This window comes from Myotis davidii, unplaced genomic scaffold, assembly GCF_000327345.1.
Source record: "Myotis davidii unplaced genomic scaffold, ASM32734v1 scaffold524, whole genome shotgun sequence".
Taxonomy (NCBI): Eukaryota; Metazoa; Chordata; class Mammalia; order Chiroptera; family Vespertilionidae; genus Myotis; species Myotis davidii.
In genome coordinates, this window is record NW_006299263.1 from 5,332 (window position 1) to 25,713 (window position 20,382).

The 20,382-nt window shown below is 48.4% G+C and overlaps 1 protein-coding gene across 1 annotated transcript in view; it reads right to left on the reverse strand.

Moving 5' to 3' along the window:
- Positions 1–3,468: 3,468 nt before the first annotated feature.
- Positions 3,469–20,382, reverse strand: part of LOC102762306 (scavenger receptor class A member 5-like) — a gene marked incomplete at its 3' end in the record, with an annotated part of 31,721 nt that continues 14,807 nt past the window's right edge. The window contains exon 3 of the mRNA XM_015571147.1: positions 3,469–3,597. Within this exon, the coding sequence (XP_015426633.1) occupies positions 3,469–3,597 (129 nt within the window). The remainder of the gene's footprint in view (positions 3,598–20,382) is intronic.

Genomic DNA, 20,382 nt, shown 5'->3' on the forward strand with positions numbered 1-20,382 from the left:
CTCCTCTAACCCTTGAACTCCATCAGAGAACATCTTCCCTAAAATGCTGGCCTGAGCACCTCCTAACCTCATGGTCATTGAATCTTAATTCTCTTGTGTGGGAAGTTAGGTCCCCTATTCTGTATTTACTGTTCAGAGATGAATCTGGGACAGAACAAGAACATCAGCCCAGGTAATAAATAGTGGGCTGAAGAGATAGGAATGATAGACTGGCGTGGCCTCCTTGGGAGATGATGGACAGCTGTGGTCATAGAACCCAGTGATGGTGTGGAAATATCAGAAAAAGACCCCAAGAGGATGATGGTCAGGAATGAATAGTTAGATGGTGGGTAGAAAGCTCAATTGTTGAAACAGTTTGTGCAATGGCTGGATTAACCTTCTGACAGGGGAAGCTGGGCTGATGCCTAAACACAAGGCGCAGTATTTGCCTTTTATTTTAAATGCTGGGATAAAGAGGTGAATTGAGAAAAGTCCCATGTAAGGTTTTATAGAGTAATATTTTTGTGTAATTAGATGATAATTTCATAACATTGGGAAGCAGTAAGAGCAAGCATTTGTACTGCAATCTGATATTACTGATCATAGTCGGGCATGGCACTGGGTTGCACAGAATAATCCTGTCATCCAGGTGCAAGATGTAGGAGCTTTTTTATTGACGAGAAGGTTTTGAAGTCGAAGAGTGGTTCAAACAGAACTCCTCCTGTCTGAGTCAGCTGATGCTGCTAAAACAAAATGCCACAGACTAGGTGGCTTAAACAACACACATTTATTTGTCATAGTGGAGGCTGGGCAGTCTAAGATCCAGGAGTGTGATTTGTTTATTGTTGAGGGCACTCTTCCTGGCTTGCAGATGGCCCCTTCTCGCTGTCTTCTCAGATGATCTCTCTCTCTCTCTCTCTCTCTCTCTCTCTCTCTCTCTTACTCTCTTGACCCACCTTCATGACCTAATTGCTCCCGAAGGCCCCACCTCCAACTACTATCACACGTGAGGGTAGGGTTTCAATATATAAATTGAGGGCTGGAGGCAACACAATTCAGTGCATAGCACATCCTATTCAGGTCACCTCAGCAGGGCACTGGCAAGCATGTCCTGCCCAAGATGGGGAAACAGCCACAGCCGGGCACCTGCAGAAGCCCAGGCAGGGTCTGGCTTACTCTGAACCATGTACCTCTCCATCATCTTGATATTTTCTGAAGGGAAGCATCACTGGAGGCCTTCAGTCAGGGTAATCTGAAAAAACTAAGGTCAGGCAGGGCCTCCTTGAAAACTCCCAGACTTTTCCACTGCATTCCTAAGTCCCTCCTTTTCCCCAGAGGCCAACATGATTTTCCAGACAAGAACCTGGAAAATCGTGGCTATGCCATAGAGCCAAGAGATAAAGTGTGATGCTTTGTTTCATCAGATCAGTTCCAATCCAACCAAAATTTTTACTCCACACAGGCAATTTGGTACCCAGAAACTTTAGGTTCAAAGGTGATAAAGATCTAAATCCTCCCTTGCCTTCCACATGGAACAACCAAGGAAGCGTGGCAATGTTTTCATTGGATTGAGAAACCATGTTCCACCCTCCTTTCTGAAACGTCCAGGATGTCATCATAAACCCCACTCAAACGCCAAGCCAGGAGAAAAGTCCTTCTTCATCACTGTGGGCAGCACACTTGTTTGAAACTCTCCTCTATTTTGAATGGAAATCTGTCTCTTTATAAAACTCACCCATTTGTCCCTTTCTATCTTCAGAGGCCACGTCGACTATACCTGCTCTTTTCAACATGGCAGCTCTTCAGACACCAGAAGAGAATTTCATCCCCTGCAAGTCTTCTCTTTCCAGGAGATGGCGGCCTTCCAGGCCCTTGGGCATCCAGAGACCTGCCCCTTGGTCCCCACCAGCCTGACTCTCTCCTTTAGACCCTCTTCCGTCACCTAAAAGTTCCCGTTCCCCAGATAACTTGTAATACCGTAGCCTAGATTTCCTGCTGGGCTGAAACACTTTCCAAAATTTCTGGAAATTTGCTATGGCTGTGGCTGCTAAGCCCACAAAACCCAGATCCCAATCTCTCCCTGGAACAGCCCAAGAACATGTTCCAATCATCCTCTGACTGGACATCATCCCTGAGATGAATCACCAGTTTCCCTCATTGTGGCTGTTGGCTGCCCTCCAGGCCAGCGTTTGATGGGACAGACACCAGCCCTAATGAAGCCCTTTGCCCGAGTGTGGGAACCTGAGGGCGAAGGCGGTCTTGAACGTCCCATCCCAGGGCCCAGGCGACTACTTCCACTTGACACGAAGTGAGATCAGACCAGGGAGGCCGTAAGCATCCGCTTCAGGATTGCTAGCAAAGGGTCGCCTACAAGGGCTTAACCCCCAGATTCCTTCGCTAGAGTTGACCCGCGGACCCCACCCTCAGCACTCCAAGCCAGCTCTGCCTGCCAGCAGCCTTGCTCTGGCCAATCCCCCCGCTGCCACACCCACACTCGCACTGTGTGTGCCTTCTCTGGATTACCACAGCACGTGTTGTGTCAACATAGAGTCCCCATCATAGTCCCTATGGCAGGGCTCTATCTGTGTGTCCCTGCTTCATCCCTCGGACTGGGAGCTCCTTAGAGGAAGCCCTTGGGTCTTATTTAGCTGTGTCTGCAACACTAGCATGGGTCCTGGCACAAAGCAGGCACTCACGTAGGATGAGAGAGATAGAAATAAACTGACCCCGTGACTGACTTGGTCAAGCCTGATCTATTTCCATTGAGAAAGGTGGGCACTGAGCATCCTCCCCCTTGGGTGGGAGTCAGCCTATATTCCTTCACTGTCTCCATCACGGTGGAATGACAATGGGTGGTGAACTGGGCTACTCAAAGTATGGGGTCCTCCATCCGATCCCTTCCTACGTCCATGCTCTGCTCCTTCCTGACTAGAGAATGTGCTCCAGACTTCAGCCCATCACCACCAGCCTGTCCCGCAGACAGGAACTGGGAGAAGAGTCCAACTGAATGGGGGCAAACCCATCCCACCCCCATGAATAGCAAAAGGGCAGCAGGCTGACCATGACCCTGAGTAGGCTCAACAGCAAAGTCTCTCATGACTGTTCATCACACCCAGGACAAGGGGCCCAGCCTGTCCTGTGCGAACCACAGTCCAGAGCCCAGAGAGGCCCGGTATAAGGCACAATGTCACACGACGATGCAGGGGAAGTCAGAAGACGCTCGGAGCAACCAGGTCTCTGTTCCTGGGCTCAGAGCTTTCCCAAGCTCACGCAGCCCCTGCCAACAGCTCATCCCAAATGAAGCAGGCAACGCGGCTAGCAGTGGGGCCAGCTTCCCCTTCACGGTTGCCACGGTGAGAAGGGCAGTGTGTAGGCTCACAACTGTGGGAACAAAGAGCGGAGGCTCCAGCTCTCCAGTTCCTATCTCTCTCACTTCCTACATCGCTCCTTCCACATCCTTAAAGGCCAGGACAGTAAGGGTGCTCTTACCGGCTAAGATGAAGATGCCCACGAGAATCAGGAAGACCAGCAGGTAGAGCCCGAGGACAGCGTGCTTCAGGGCCGACAGGGAGCCCAGCTGGGTGCAGCAGCCACCTGTCCGTCGCTTGTGGCATGGACCTAAAGAATCAGGGCAAGGAGAGGAGGAAGAGGAAAAAGACACTTGAAAACCTCATAAGCTTTTTCTCTCTTGGTCTCATCGCTCTGTGGTGCGCGCAGATGTTGACGTGGAGAAGCCTCACACATCTGCAATGCAGCTGTAACCATGAGGAGCTTTGCAGAACCATGACAAGCTTTCAGCTTCTAGCTCTCCTCCCACCCCCTGTGCTCTTATAAAATGGTGTGTTTTTTTTTTCATTACAGCCTACATTCAATATTATTGCTGTGTTCTTATAAAATGGTGTTTTTTTTCATTACAGCCTACATTCAATATTATTTTGTATTAGTTGCAGGTGTGCATCGTAGTGGTCAATCATGCACTTCACATAATGCTCCCCTCATATTCCCACTTGGCACGATATATAGTTATGACAATATTATTGACTATATCCTATGCTGCACTTCATATCCCCATGCCTATTTTGTAACTACCAACTTGTATTTCTTAATCCCTTCACCTTTTTCACCCAGTCCTTCAACGCCCCTCCTCTCCGGTGAGCATCAGTCAGTGCTCTGTATCTATGAGCCTGTTTCCATTTGGTTTGTTCCCTTATTTTCTCCTTTAGATTCCACATATAAGTGAAATCATAGGGCCACTCCCTGAGCTCTTGAACCAGCCAGATAGGCATGTCCACTGCTCACGTGCCCACACAATCCCACCTCCTAGAGCCAGACTAAGCAGCAGAGAAAGCTCCAATAGCTGGAATACGTGTCCTTTATGTGACATCATTGTCCCATGTGATCTGGAGAATATGGAGAGAATTTAAAACAGGGGTTGGTTGCAAACCTCAACTTCGACAGTGGCCGGGAAGGGATGGAAAGGAGCCAAGTAGGCCAGGTGGGCCTGGGGAATCCGACAGCGCATGCCTGGTCTGGAAGAGGTTTCGGTGTAAGAATGAAGGCTGGCTGCTGCCAGATTTTTCAAGACAAGCCAGAAGTCATTTAGAGAAATCACCCTGTTTTTTAAGTGTGAACAGCTCATTTAAAACAACAACAAATAAGACAAAAAGTATAAAACGCTAGGGAGTATAAACCAAACACATTAGCATGCTGGATCTGACCACTGGTTTGCAACCTTGAGTTTAGATTTACAGGAAAACATACTAACTTCATTCTGTGAAACTACACAAGGCTCACCAGCTTCTGGCCCAAATGGAACAGCAACGTATCAGCGCTCTACTGGACCTTGGGAATCTAGTCCAACCCCTTAAATAATACAAATAGAGGATGTCAAATATTAGCGGTATACAGAGACCCAGGTGCTCTGACTTCCGGTCATGTTCCAGCTGGACTTGTCCTTTGAGTCACTTCTGTGACGGCCATGCAGAGGCCAGGACGCTCAGTAACCTTCTCCCGCTAACTTTCAACTGACAGTGGGAAGGAAGGGATGCTCAGCCACCTTGGTCCCCAGCAGGGCACGTAAGAAGCACTGGAGGGCGTTTTTCAAAATATGCACGCCCTCTTATGCTTATTCTCAAAGTTAGCACCCGGAGGACGGTGTGGAGCAGAGAAAGGTTGACAACCAGATGCTGAAATAATTGATATTCAGAAGATGTTTTAAAAGGTGGTGTGATGTTTATAATTCCCTGGTAACTCTGGGTTTGCAAGGGCGGTATGTGGGGACTACTTATTACATCTTAGCATTCTGTGGCCTTCAGGGGGTTTGGTGACCATGAGGGGAAATGGTGGTACTAATTTGGGGCCCTGTCTCACCAGAGGTATTGTTAGGTGAGGAACATTTTCTCATTCATTTAACCCATTTTATTGAAAACACTGCTGTTAAAACAGCTATGTAGAAAATGATCGCATAATGTTTCCATAAAGCATTGGGTACAATTTGGAGCCAGTTGTCAAGCAATACAAATTCTCATCAACCCTTAAATATTGGCAGTTTTTGAAAAGTTAACCTGATTTTCCACTAAGACTCGCACAGAGTGCATACAACTTTCTAACTCTCCCTAAATCTTCTTTCCCAGAATTTTTCATCCCTTTTCATGCACTAGGATCCATAACCCATTTCGCTCCTAAATATGTAGGCTTCTTGTATCATTTCATTCTCTGTTTTTTTTGTTTGTTTGTTTCTTGTGAGAGTTGCTGGCTGTCTGGTTGCAACATATTAAAGTCTGCTTCCTTTGAGAGTCAGAATGGTGGGCATAGCATTGAATATTATACAAATACTGGAGGCCTGTGGGATCAGGCTGAAACCAGCTCTCCAAAATCCCCCCAGGGCTGCCAGATCGTGAGAGTGCAGGCCAGGCCAAGGGACCCCTCTGGTGCATGGGGCTGGGGAAGGGACCATGGGAGGGCTCCAAGGTGTGTCCAGGCTGTCTCGCCCAGTCCCCATCGGCCAGACCCCAGCAGCAAGCTAACCTACTGGTCAGAGCATCTATCCCCTGTTGGTCAGTGCACATCATAGTGACCGGTCAAACGAATAGGACACTTAGCATATTAGGCTTTTATTATATAGGATGAGTTATCATGAAGGCTGGCCCTGCTCTCCTGCTCTAAGCCCAGCTTCCTCTTTAGATGATGAATAGAATGATGGCAGAGAACTGCTGGGATGGGTCGGAAGATACCCAAGCTGAAATGTATTATTCGTATACTTATCCCAACCTCTGTGGGCTTCTCCACTCATTTGCTTTCTTTGACCTCTTCTTATTTCCTTTGGAGGTTTAATTAAGTTAAACTATATTCTGTTAATTGTTTCAGTTACAGTAGAATCTTGTTTTTCTGGTTCATTATAATAAGAAGTTATTTTCTCTTTCTAAAAAAAAAGTTGATGTATTTTTTTACATGCAATATTTTTACTGAGGCAAAAGGCACTCTAATTTGCCTGAATTTGAGACAGTCAGCCCAGTAAACTGAATGTTAATACAGTTAAGGGTTAAGTGCAAACAATATACATTCACAGCTTGTAAAGTGTCAGATTAGTGCTAATCGCCACTCAGCTTGAAATTTTTCACCAAAAACTAAGGCCCTCTTCATTCCTCTAGGAATGAAAACATTTTCCTAATCCAATCAGTCACAAGGGCAAGGACTCTTCTTTTTCTTTAATACCCACTCATTAGAACACCACCCTTTTATTTAAAGTCTGCCAGAACAGGAAGAGGAAAATCACACCGCAGACAGTGCTGCTACTTGAACCTTGCCTTTGTCCTCTGCATGTGTTGCCAGCTCACTGTCAGAGGGGGGCAGACTGCAATGGCCTGGCTCCATTTCATTCCCATCAAAACACAGGACTTCCCTTCCCCTCTACCTGAGGCTTTAATTTAATAGAAAGCACCCTCTGGTGACAGGTCCCTTCGTCAACTAACACACACCACTGAGACCTTCCTCTGAGAGCGCTTCTTTCTTTTAGCAAGACTCGATTACTTTGTCTATTAAACAAAAATCCATTTTAAATAAAACATAATTAGGGTTTCAAATAGAGATTTTCCACAAATCGTTAGACAAGCAGAACATGAAGGGTTCTGGCAAGATGGCTAGAGAATATGACTGTATGGGAAAGACAAGCTACTAAGTCTGCCCAAAACACATGTATTGACTTTCTAATTTAACATGGCAGGCAGCATGTTAGCTGGTAAACCATTCAAATTATTTAAGCTGAGTGGAAGATTAAAAACACTCCGTAATGATACCATCGGTAAAACCAGGGCAAAAAGCATACTCACTTATTTGTTAAAAAAAAAAAAAAAAAGTAAAAGGAATGAGCCATCAAGCTGTGACAAAACATCGAGGAACCCGAAATGCCTAATACTAAGTAAAAGAAGCCAATCTGAAAAGGCCAGATAGTGTTTGAGTCCAGCTATATGACATTCTGGAAAAGGCAAAACTATGGTGACAGTAATAAGAGAGTGGTTGCCAGGGTCTGGGAGCAGGAAAGGATGAACAGGTGGAGGACAGGGGACGTCTAGTCCAGTGAAGCTATTCTGTATGAGACTCTAATAATGCAGACATGTCCTTGTACATTTGTCCAAACCCATAGAATGTACGACACCATGAGTGAACCCTTATGTAAACGATGGACTTTGGATGATAATGACGTGTCAATGCAGGTTCATAAATTGTAACCACTGTGTTGAAAGATGCTGATAGTGGGGGAGGCTGTGCGTGTGTGAGGGCGTGGGGTATATGGGAACTTCCTCTCCACTAATTTTGATGTAAACCCAAATCTGCTTTAAAAATAAAGTCTATTTTTTTTTTTTTAAAAAGTAGAGGTTTTGACCTCTGGCTTGTTTGGGGTAATACTATAACAAGCATTTATTGAACACCCACCACCTATTGCCCTACAGTAGAAGGCAGCCTTCAAGGGCTCTGGATGGACCCTGACCCCTTGTGTCATCTTCTTCTGCATTGCACCAGGACTGGTTTGTGTGACCAATGGACGATGCTAGAAGGGATGGTGTGTCACTTCTGAGGTTAGACAAAAGACACAGCAACTTCTTTTTTACTTATTCTTTCTCTTTCTTGGAACAATTCTTTGGAGGGAAGCCAGCTGCGATGTTATGAACACCCTGAGGAGAGGCTACATGATAAGGAACTGAGGCCTTCAGCCAACAGCCATGTGAGTGAGCCTGGAAGCAGACACTGCTGCCAAACCAGGCCTTCGGATGACTCCACCCTGGCTGAGCTCTTGACAGCAGTCTCATGAGAGATGCTGAGCCAGAATTACCTGCCTAAGCTGCTCCCAGACTCCTGCCAGATTGTATTATATATAAACTAGAGGCCCGGTGCATGGATTCATGCACATTGAAAGGAAATTATTTAGAAGAAATATTTTAGAGGCTGGGGAGGGACTGCAGGAGATTGGCCAGCTGGGGAGGGATCATGGGAGGTTGGCTTCAGGGTGTGTCTGGCCAGCCTCGCCCAGTCCTGATCGGGGCCAGTCAGGGCCAGGGAGGGACTGTGGGAGGGCTCCAGGGCGTGTCGGGCCCGTCTCACCCAGTCCCGACCAGCTGGACCCCAGCAGCAAACTAACCTACCAGTTGGAGCATCTGCCCCCTGGTGGTCAGTGAGCATCATAGTGACCAGTTGAATAGTCAAATGAAGGTTGGACACTTAGCATATTAGGCTTTAATTATATAGGATATATTTCTGAGCAAAATTTTGATGTAAAAAAATAAACACAATCGTGACTTTCCTTGCACACCTGTGGATTCCTCAGAAACTGGGTAAGACAATAAATTTTTGCTGTTTTAAGCTGCTTGGTTTTGGGGTAATTTGTTATTCAGCAATTGCTAACTAATACACTTATGTTAGACATTAGGAAACACAAAGATAACAAGCCACATGCAGGAGAAACTTTGCTCATTTGAAAATTCCCAGTGCCCAGATAGTGCCTAGCATGTAGTAGGCACTCAGGAAATGTTTGTGGAACAAGCAATTAAAATATGGCCACTGCCCTTTGGGTGCTCACAGCTGAGGGTTAGAAGACATGCGAACAGGTAACTATTAGACGGGTGTGAATGGCCCAGAGCCTGCAGAGAGGATGCAGCGGCTCAGCAGGGCTTTGAAGGACAGGCCTTTGTCAATGGGCTGAGCAATCCACTAGCTTTCTCACCTGGTGTGCAGCTATCTATTGGAAAACTGTGACTTTAAGAAGAAAACTATCTTCCTCCATGTGGGATAAGTTCTGGAGAAAATACCAAACAAGGCTGCTAGCTATTAAACATAGTTGTTTGTAGACACGGTCACACACAAGACCAGATTGAGGGAGAAAATGCCACAACAAGACAAAACAGAAACAAAGACAAACTCCACCAAGACGTAGGGGAGTCAAGGGAGAGGCTTGTCCATCTTGCGGCGCCCTCCAGGGATGAGGGTGGCATCGCAGGAGATCAGAAAGCCAAGGGAAGGGGGCTCGAGAGGCCTGGAGAGGATACATCAGAGGCTCCAAGCGAGTAAATGGAAACTAAAAAAAAAAAAAGCAAAATGACTTGCAGAACAAGGCCCCAGTGCCAGGCTGGGCGATGATGTTTATCTCAGCGGGGAGCGCATGCTTCCTGGTGGGTGGGAAGCTGTCAGTGAGATGGAGCTCCCGCCTCCAGGCACCCATCTGCATCTGGCCTGCGTGGTTGTAACAGAGCTTCACCTCCCCGGGCTATGATGGCCTTTGTCGCTCCACATTTTTAAAACTTGAATTTATTTGGGACGGCAACTTGATAGCATCATCGTAAGTGGAAACAGCATCTTCCTATTACACATGAACATAAATACCTAACCACTAAAATAACAAATTTACACCCATGCGTCACTTCACCTCCTCTTGAGTAGCACTGTATTGTATGTAGTGAGAAACATTTGCCAAACGCTGGACTTTGGGAAAGTCATGAAATCACAGCTCAATGACAACTTGCAAGAAAAAAGTTGATGTGCTCCAAGGAGATTTTATTTATAGGGGAGCAAAACCAAACTTTTTAGATGTTCAAGATTTAGAATATGTAGAAGGTAGGTTTAAGTCTCACAGAAAGAACCATGTCAGGACCTGTATACACCTCTGGCCGTACCTTCATTACTCACAAGTGTCTATGGGCATCTCCATCTGCCCCACGTGTCTGACAGGTCCCCTGGGGCAGGGTGTGTCCCACTGATCTCTCTCACCCCATCAACCAGCACACAGCAGAACCGCAATAACGTTCTTTGCAGGAACAAAGACATGTGTAAGGCATTTGTTTTTGCTGCAAAGATCATCTCTTACATTTGTCTTACGCAAATAGTTGACACATTTTTGTTGGCTGTAAACACCTCTTTTTTTTTTTTGGTGCAAAATGTTGGTCTGAAAAAAATAAACACAATCTTGGCTTGGCTTGCTCACCCATGACTTCGGATTGCCACTGCGTGCCCAAATAGGTAGGTAAGCCGTGGGAGCAAGCCACTGGGACTGGAGCCACACTTTCATCCTGGCTGCATAGCATCGTCATACATTGGAACTTCTTAGACATCCTGAGGCCCGAGCCCCACCCCTGGACGTTCTGATGTTGATTCAATGGTGAAGTCACACTTCCATGGCACAGAGGTACACAGTTTGTGGAGTGAGGCATTTGTCATATCAAAAGAGCATGTGAAGACACATTCTTGGAAAAATCAATGAAACGTCTTGCTATCAGAGCTTGGTTTATTTTTTTTTAAATGTTGATTTCTTTTTAATAAGGTACATTCAAAATGGGCTTGTCTCAAACTATTTTATGATCCCCAGAGGCTAACATTGCAAAGGGTTCCTTTTAATCACGGGAAAGAGAGTACTCCCTAAAGAGCTTTTGCTCAAATATTGTCTGCGGAGGGTGGGGAGGTGCCTGGGAGCAAGGATTGAAGACCAGAAAAGGAAAGTTCATCTGAAAACCACTCTGCCCTAGACAGTTGAGCTGGGGGTGAGTCAGGGGATGCCCACCCCCCAATGTCAATGCCACACTAATGTGGGAGCCTCAGAAACTCCGGGTCCTGGTTTCCCTGTCACACCCACAGCGGGATGAGCACGGGTCTGGGGCTCTGTGCAGGTAGATTCGAAGCCTGCCTCTGTCCCACACGGACTGCGAGACCAGGAGCGATCCCCTTCGTGAATTTAGCCCTTCCTTGACAAACTAACTTTTCACGTTCTTAATCTGTTCGAATTTTTTCCCCTCTCCCATTAGAAAAACAACCACCAACTCACAAACTATCTGAGTGGGTATTTGCTTATTTCCAATGAACCTGAGTCTATACAACTTAGAAAACAGGATGCAGTGATTCAGTTGTCACCTAATTGAGTTTTGCCGAGGACAAACAGTCATTTTCTTTTTGTTCTCTGTGATTCCACAGCTGGTAAACAGCAGGTGGAGATAAGGTCTTAGGTCTGGAAGGGACCACAGAGCTCCTCTCCTCCAAGAATCTTCTTAAAACCCTGAAGGCTGACTTCATCACCCTCGCTCTGGTTACTCACCCTCACATTGTCCCTTGTAACAACGCAGCCCCAAATAACCTCTGCCTGTCCAGGCTGCCCTCCCTTCTGGTTTTAATGGGGACCTCTGTTTACTTTCCCTCAATAAAGAGGAGGGAGTGAGACAGGGACCGCCACCCACTTGCAGTTTCATCCCAACTGAATGTGGGAGTGTCCCGAACCGCCCACTGGGGTACTTCGCACACCAGGCGTCTCTGCCTTGCTGGACCCTAGACCTGAGTCTTCCAGGCAGACATTCCCGGTGAGGGCACCCGACGAAGGAGACCACAGTCTCCTGCAAGACTGAATGAGTCTGAGCTTTCCACATCCAGTTCTAAGAAAGGGGGAGGGGACGGAAGGCGAGATGGCCAGAAGTCATTCATTTCAGATGTTATGATGACCTAGAACAGTTTCTCCTGGTCCTTCTAGAGACATCTTGCAATTTTGTAACTTCCCTGTAATATTTGCTATTTTTCTCAACCCCTATTGATTTCCCAAGTTACTCTGCATAAAAAACATTTGAAAACAATCAAGGGCTTGTGGGCTTATTTTCTGCGAGGAAAGAGGAGGAGAAGGGACTCTGGGTGGCCTGCAGGTTACGGTGCAGCTGGGGCTGAGGGGTGGAGAGACAGCCCGGTGGGAGGGGAGATGAAGGCACTCAAGGTGAGCTGGCCCATCGCTGCCCCCTGGAAGGAGGGGAGGAGCCAGGGAGTCCCCAGGAAGAAGAAGTGGGCCCTGGGGCTGGAGGAGATGCCCACACCTGCCCAACACGGGCAGTGCATGAATCGGAAGAAATGCTGTCTTCATGCAGAGGGACCCGGACAGCAAGCAGCAGGCTAAGGGTTCTGCCTAAATTCAGGACCAAGGACCCTCCTCCTGCAGAGTGGCCCTGGATCCCTCTGAAAAAGACTCCCAATTGCTCTCCTGGCCCCTTGTTAGAGGAAATAAATCATCCAGAGACGTGTTTGCCGTGTGGCAGCCAGGGCTCAGCTATTTTCATTTTTAGACCCCACTCAAAAAAAACTCTCTGGTGCCACCTCCTCGCCACCTCCCCGTGCGCCTGGGTTGATGAATTGGTCTATCCTCGGGGCAGGAATGGATACCCCCTGCCTTATTCCCCCAACTTCTACCACCAACTGAGTTGGAAGGGCCGTCTGAGTATCCGGTTTTGAAGACAGGGCGTATAAGATCCCGGCTTGTGCCAATGGTATGGGAATAAACTGAAAGTGCCCCTGAAGCCTGCAGGCTCAGAAGCCTCCTGCGTGGTGGCCTCTGCACAGGAGGCAGAGCAGACTGAGCCGCAGAAGGGCTTTCAGTGGATCTAACGGAAGACGATGGGCCCCTGTCACCTGGTAAGGCCTGGCACCAACAGTTACCATGTATGGAGCTTTGTTGAGAAATGACGGCAATGATGGCCTAGCTAATACTGTGAATAGAACTGCACCCATACATCAACAAGAATACAGATTTGTTGAGAGTCAGCCCCCAGAAGGCAGGGTCTGGGACTCCTCTCTGGATCCCACAGGTCCTGGCATGTAGCAGATGCTCAATTAACACCTGTTGGCTGTTTGTAAGTAAAGGAGGCTAATAACTAAACGCGGATTTTGTAGGAGGGCCATTCGCAGAAGGTGGGAGAAGGGCACACCCAGCAAGCCAAGGGTCCCTGAGGCTGTCCCCCTGAGTCCCCGAAGCAGGCAGGGTCTCCTCGGCGCCACCCACTGGCAAGACGGCCCCCTCTCACCTTGAGCCTGTAAACACCCTCCCGGTGATGACCCCAACATAAATCTACATGCTTAAGGCAACTCCCCTGACACCCCAGGAATGCTTAGAATACTTATGGCATTACATTTCCTTTTTAATAGAGGTCAGGGTTGGGGATGAATTCCTACTGTTGGGCGAGTATACCGAGGCCTTAAAGACACTGGAGAACAAGATGCTGACATAAAACTCCCCGGGGAGGGGACACATCAAGCTCATTTTTATTCAAGGACAAACTCTGAGATCACTTTCAAACAGAGACACTTTTAAGAGTGAATTGTCTATCAAGCAGCATACGGGGAGAGCCGGCCTAAACCTTCGAATGGGAAGGTGTGGCTTCCATGGGGGAAGCGTGTCCTCAGTTTCCCCTTGTCCTCATTAGACCTCTTCAATCTGATGCTCCTGACCTGATTGCTGCCGTCTGCCCCCTTCAAGTTTCCAGCAGGTCCTATCTTCCTAGTCCCTCCCCCATCAGTCAGATTCCCTGTGCTCCCCCTTCTCCCTCCCCCCGCTGCCGCCCCGCCCGCCCAAGGACATCTGTAGAGGATAGAAGCTCTACCTCTCAGCCCCCTCCCTGCAGCCCCCAAGGGGAGTAATTTATTTATTTTATTAAAGTGCAGCTGATATACCTATTAGCTTCAGGTGTACAACATAATGATTTTAGATCTATATGCCTTACAATGTGATCACCACGATAAGGCGAGTAACCATCCTAACAGGACTTTCTAAAGATCTGCCTGCCATAAACCCCTTGGGTTATCCTGACTTGCACTGCGTCTCAAGCCAGACAGCAGGAAGAGAGATGGCGCCGGGAGTGGGCAGGCTTTAGGACACTGTGCAGAAGGCTGGCACCATCATGGGCACCTCAGCTCTGTGGCTGGGTTTTCCTGGTCACCAGCAACCAGGTGTGTGGGGTGGGGAGCCAGGCCAGCAGGCACTGCACTACGACCTCAATGAAGGGGAGCCATGTATTGGCATCACTTCTATTATTATCACTTCTAATGGACCCAACCACCCCTCCCACCACCTTCGCTGGCCTCCTGGCCTCACAAGAGCTGAACGCTGCGTATGGACATTAGACTTGAGGCCAGAGCCCCAGGAGGTGGTGGTGGTGGCAGGGTCGCTGGGATGGGTAGAGCATTTCTCTGCCTTGAGGTTAGTGTTGCCAGCTTCTCCCAGGAGCCATGTTAGACCCTGTCATTGCGCTCCTCCCCAAACCTAGCTGTGTTTATAGCTATTTCCTGCCAGCGGCACCTCAGAATAATTCATTCCATCTGCCCCTGCCTTTCAGTCATTTATTCCCGTGGCCCCACCCTAGCTTTATCATCCACCAGAATGTCTCTACCCCTGAAACTCTAAGCTCCTAGAATCCGTTCTCATAGCCCCTCAAGGTCACCAGGGACTCCAGGCCTGGCACCGAGGAACAGGTGAGAGCTGTGCGGAGGGGTGGGGTTTAAGGATCAGGCAGCTGTGGCTTTGAATCCAGGCTCTGCCTCTGACTAGCGGGGTGAACGTGGGCCATTTACTTCACCTAAGACTTCACCTTCTCATGGACAACCTGGGCACAATCTATAAAAGCCAAGCGACCAGAATGACAGAACGACCGGAACGACCAGAACCACTGGTAGCTATGATGCACGCTGCGGCCCCAACTGCCTTCGGCCCCTCCCCCGCGTGGCCCGGCCTCTTATCGGCCCCCCCACCCAGATTGGGGGCAGGGCCAGCTGGCCAACCTCCCGTGGCTTCTCCCCCTGGCCGGCCCCGCCCCTAATATATAATGAGGTTTAATAGGGAAATTTTATTGAAATGCTTAGCACAGTGCTTGCTGTCAATTTTGTTTAATGTATATTTTTATTGATATCAGAGAGCGGAAGGGAGAGGGAGAGATAGAAACATCAATGATGAGGGAGAATCATTGACCAGCTGCCTCCTGCACGCCCCCTACTAGGGATCAAGCCTGCAACCTGGCATTTGCCCTGACTGGGAATCAAACCGTGACCTCCTGGTTCATAGGCTGATGCTCAACCACTGAGTCACTCTGGCCACAGCTCAATTAAGGGGAGCCATGTATTATTATCGCTTCTGTTTAACCACTTCTAATGGGCCCAGCCCCTCCTCCCACCACCTCCGCTGGCCTCCTTGCCTCACAAGAGCCGAAGTGAGCTCCAGAGCTCCTGGTGCTGTAAGACACCCCCCTCCCCGGCTCCCGGGCCCACATACCACTGTCGGGAGGGAGTGGGGATCCCTGGGACTTCGTATCTTCTCACAAGATCCCCTATCACAAACTCAGCCTCACCATCAGGCTCTGCCCCGAGATCAGCCCGAGCACCCCACTGAGCCCTCAGCCTGGCTTACATCAGTCCCTAGAAGCCCCAGGATTCCTCACCGCCCACTCTAAGCCCCACATAGCCTGTGTATCCTCCTTTGACCCCCATCGCCCTCCCCGACTGCTGAAACCTCCCCACGGTGGCCCCTCGACCTCCCAGGCAGTCTTCGGCAAAATCCCTGATTTCTTCAACCTCTGAGCGGAACCTTTCTTTTACTTCCTTATTCTAACTGAAACCTGCTCCTTTGTGGTCCCAAGCATGGGTTTTTCACTCACACACCAATACCACCAGCCTAAGGATGTAGAAGGTGGGTGTGGTTTTTTGTTGTTGTTGATATTTGTGTGTGTGTGTGTGTGTGTGTGTGTGTTTTGCTTCTCATTGTTACTTTCAGAACTTTCTCTCTTCTCCCTAAAACTCCCCAGCTTAGGGTCTCACATCACAAGACTGTACATTTCTCCTCGTTGCTAAGGGACATCAGCTCCCCTCCCCCTCTCTGGGCTCACTGCTCTCAGTCTCCAGTTCCAAGTCCTCCTGCCCCCCTCTCCTCTCCTGGTTTTGCCTCCACCCTGACACACTTGAAATGTGGCCCAAAACGAGATGGGCTCCAGATGCAAAATACACACTGGATTTTGAAGGCTCAGCATGAGAATAAAAGATATAAATACCTCCATTATTTTTTTATAATGATTACATATCAAAAAGATAATATTTTGGATATATTAGGTTAAATAAAATGTCTTACTGTCTTTAAATTAGTTTCATCTGTGCCTGTTTACCTTTTTACACAGCTACTAGAACATCTAAAATTTCACGTGGGGTTCACATTACATTTCCATTGGCTTTGCTTAAAATGACCTAAAATCATCGGGACTCTTTCTTAATCCCGATTTCAAAGTCCCATATTATAGGCCCTGTTCTGCTGCTCTTCCTCACGAACTCTGAATCGGGTGCTGCCTGACCTCACCAGGACCTACAAACCATGAGTCCTCCTGTCTTTCCTCCATCTCTCCCCCTCAAGTCCTTCCTTCCCTTTTTATCCCATGTGTATTCTTTTTTTAATCCTCACCTGAGGATATGTTTTTGTTTTGGTTTTTATTGATTTTTAGAGAGAGGAAGGGAGAGAGACTCCCCAGCTTGGGGTCTCACATCACAAGGCTGTACATTTCTGTGAAAGAGAAACATCGATCTGTTGCCTCCCATACGTGCCTCAACCAGGGATCGAACCTGCAACCTTTGTTGTACCTGATGACGCTCCAACAACTGAGCTCACTGCTCTCAGTCTCCAGTTCCAAGTCCTCCTTGTTCAGGGCACGATATCCATTCTGTAATCTCTGTTATTCACTCTCTACACCCACCCTTCCCTCCCTTGTCCCTCTCTAGCTTCCTCATACCCCGGTGGCGACACTCTAACCCTGGTGAGATTTGATTCTGCCACCCTGCACTTCCATCGCATAGCTGGGCGTATGGAGAAGAGAAAACACGCTGCCATGCTGGTTGGTCTGACTGGAAGCACCTGATCACTAAACCCAAGTGGGCCCGGTCGCCTGTCCAGCGGGCTTGCCACCTGTTTCTAGCCCATCCCCACGCTCAACTCCCGGATGCCTGTTCCTGCTTCACATTCTGTTTCCCATTTGACTGCAAACACAGAAGCAATGAGGAAATCGCTTCCTTAAGTTCCCACCACAATGGAACCATTGACCCGCGTCCAGGGCCCCACACTTTGCCTTCCCTTTTATCACTGTAGTCGCACTGTTTGTGCACTTGGCGAGCCAACACCCTGGACTGCACAACAGATTCCTTTTTCTCCTGCTTATTCAGGGACCTAACTCCAGCAATTCTGCTTTGTCAACGTTTCCCTCCACATGGTATTGCTCCATCAGCATAAGCCATACTGCTATTTCTTCCATCTTAAAAAAATAAAACAAAAAATCTCCCTTGACCTTCTTTCCCCCTCCACGTGTATCCTCTTGCACAGAATTTCTCGAAAGAATTGCAAGTACCCACGGCCTCCAACTCCTCTCCTCACATTCTCTCCTGAACCCCCTCCAATCAGCCTCCTCCTACCCAGCTTCACTGAAACTGCTCTTGACAGGTGTGATGGGCTGACCTGTGTCCTTCCTCTCCCAAAATTCCTATGTTTAAGCCCGAATCCCCAGTCCCTCAGAATGGGACTGTGCTTGGAGATGGGGCCTTTAAAGAGGTGATTAAGTGAAAATGACGGGGTGTCTAATTTGATGGGTGTCCTTATAGGAAGAGAAAATTTGGACACACCGAGAGACAGCAGGGTCACATGTGCCCAGGAAAAAAGATCATGGAGGACACAGGTAGAAGGCAGCTGTCTGCAAGCCAGGGACAGAGGTCTCAGGAAAAACCAACCCTGATGACACATTGCTGTTGGACTTCCAGCCTCTGGAACTGGGAGAAAATACATGTCTGTTGTTGAAGCCACACAGTCTGTGTGGTATTTTGTTACACAGCTTGAGCTGACTAATACACCAGGTCACCACTGACCTCCAATGGCTCAGCCCAATGGCCAGCACTCACTGCTCTTCCAACGTGACCTTTCAACAGCATTGGCACAGTTGGTCACCCCTTCCTCCTCAATACACTTTCAGGGCTCAGCCCTCTTGCTTGTTCTTTCACTGGTTGCTCCTTCTCATTCTCCTTTGCTGCTCCTCCTCACCCTCTACCCTCTCACACCTCTCAGCACGGCCTGAGCTGGGGCTCTTTCCTTGGGCCTCTCCTCGTTTTCACACATCTCACTGGCTTGCCAGCTCTAACCTAAAAGTATACAGCCAGACTGAGTCACCTCTCACCTCCTCCACTTCCTCTGAGGCACCAGCATTTCTCACCTGGATTATCCCACTGAGACTTGACCCCAGACGCCCTCTACCAGTCCCCTGATTCTCTTCCCAACCTCATGACCAGGTGCCTTAAAATCAGAGTCTGCATTCCAGGCACAAGGGTCCTCTTCCTCTGTTTCAGGTCAAAACCTAATCCACTGTACTCTGGCTTCTCTCCACCCAATCGGCGGCATGGCTTTGCTGGAAAATCGAACGTCCTGGTGCAGCCAGCGTAGCGGTTCTAACATGCAAATCAGACCTTAACCTTTCACTTCTGTGAAACCATTCGCTGGCTTCCCAGAGTCTCCAGAAGCCCGACTCCCATGGATGGTACAGGAAACCTTTTCCTGATTTGGCTTTAGCTTCATATAGTTAAGAGTGTTGCCCAGCTGGGTGTGGCTCAGCAGTTGAATGTTGACCTAGGAACCAAGAGATCACTGGTTTATTAATAATTTCCAGTCAGGGCACACGCCTGGGTTGCAGGCTTCATCTCTAGTAGGGGTCATGCAGGAGGCAGCCGATCCATGATTCTCTCTCATCATTGATGTTTCCATCTCTCCCTTCCTTTCTGAAATCAATAAAGAAAATATTTAAAAAAGAGCATGTGAGCTGTAGAGTCAGTGAATCTGATTCCAATTGCTAGAGATTGAATGCTCATGTCCCACCAAATTCATATGTTGAAACCTAACACCCAGTGTGATAGCATTAGGAGGTGGGGGCCTCTGTGGGGTGATTAGATCATGAGGGTGGAGCCCCCATGAATGGGATTAGTCCCTTTTATAAGAGACCCCAGAGAGCTCCCTCTCCCCTTCCACCACAAGAGCCCACAGTGAGAAGACAGCTTTTTATGACGTGGGCTCTCACCAGACACCAAATCTTCTGGCACCTTGATCTTGGGCTTCCCAGTCTCCAGAACTGTGAGAAGTCAATTTCTGTTGCTTATCAGCCACCCAGCCTACGGCATTGTGTTACAGCAGCCTGAATGCACGGAGACACCAGTCCTTCCTTAACACTGTGCTCTTGAGCAAGTTACCAGATCTCTGTGCCATAGTTCCTTCATATGTCACTTGGGTATAATAATGAGAGTCATCTCACTGGGTTGATGTGAGGATCCAATGAGCTCATACTCGTGAAATGCTTAGAGCAGGGCCTGGCCTGGCCGAGCTTGATGAGTGAGTGTTTATTACCTCCCACCACCACCCTCCCTCAGCCCGAGTGCTCCTTCCCTGGGCTTGGGAAACCCTTCCCTGCCCTTTCTTACAGGCACCCTGGGGCCTGCCCTCGGATAGTTTGCTCCTGAGTCTATCCCTGCAGGAGGCCTTCCTTCCTCCCCAGGGCAGATTGAGGGCTCCTTCTCCTACCCTAACTGCACTTTGCTTGCCCTTCCTTCTGAGTGTTAATCAAATTATAATGCAATGTCTGCTCACATGTCTGTGTCTTCAGGGGATTTGAAGCCTCTTGCAGGCAGGAACCATGACCTTTACTCTTGCATTCACCAGCAGCACCCTAAAGCCCAGTAATCTACACTAATAAAAGAGAAACATGGTAATTGGCATACGACCGCTACCTTTCTCATTGGCTAATCAGCGAGATATGCAAATTAATTGTCAGCCAAGATGGTGGCCGGCAGCCAGGCAGCTTGAAACTAACATGAGGCTTGCTTGCTTCAGTGACGGAGGACTCCAACGTTCCCAGCGGGGCTTCGGCCAGCCAGACCGCAACATTGTATCAAATACAGATTGTAAACAAAGGCCAGAAACCTGTTTTCAGCAGCTGAGGCCTCAGAGCTAAAGCTGGCCCAGAATAAAAAAAAAGAAAAAAGAAAAAAAGGAGCAGTTGGGAGCTTCAGTCACCAGTCAGCCTGAAAACTGCGCTCAGCCCTTCACCTAGACTGGCCAGGCACCCC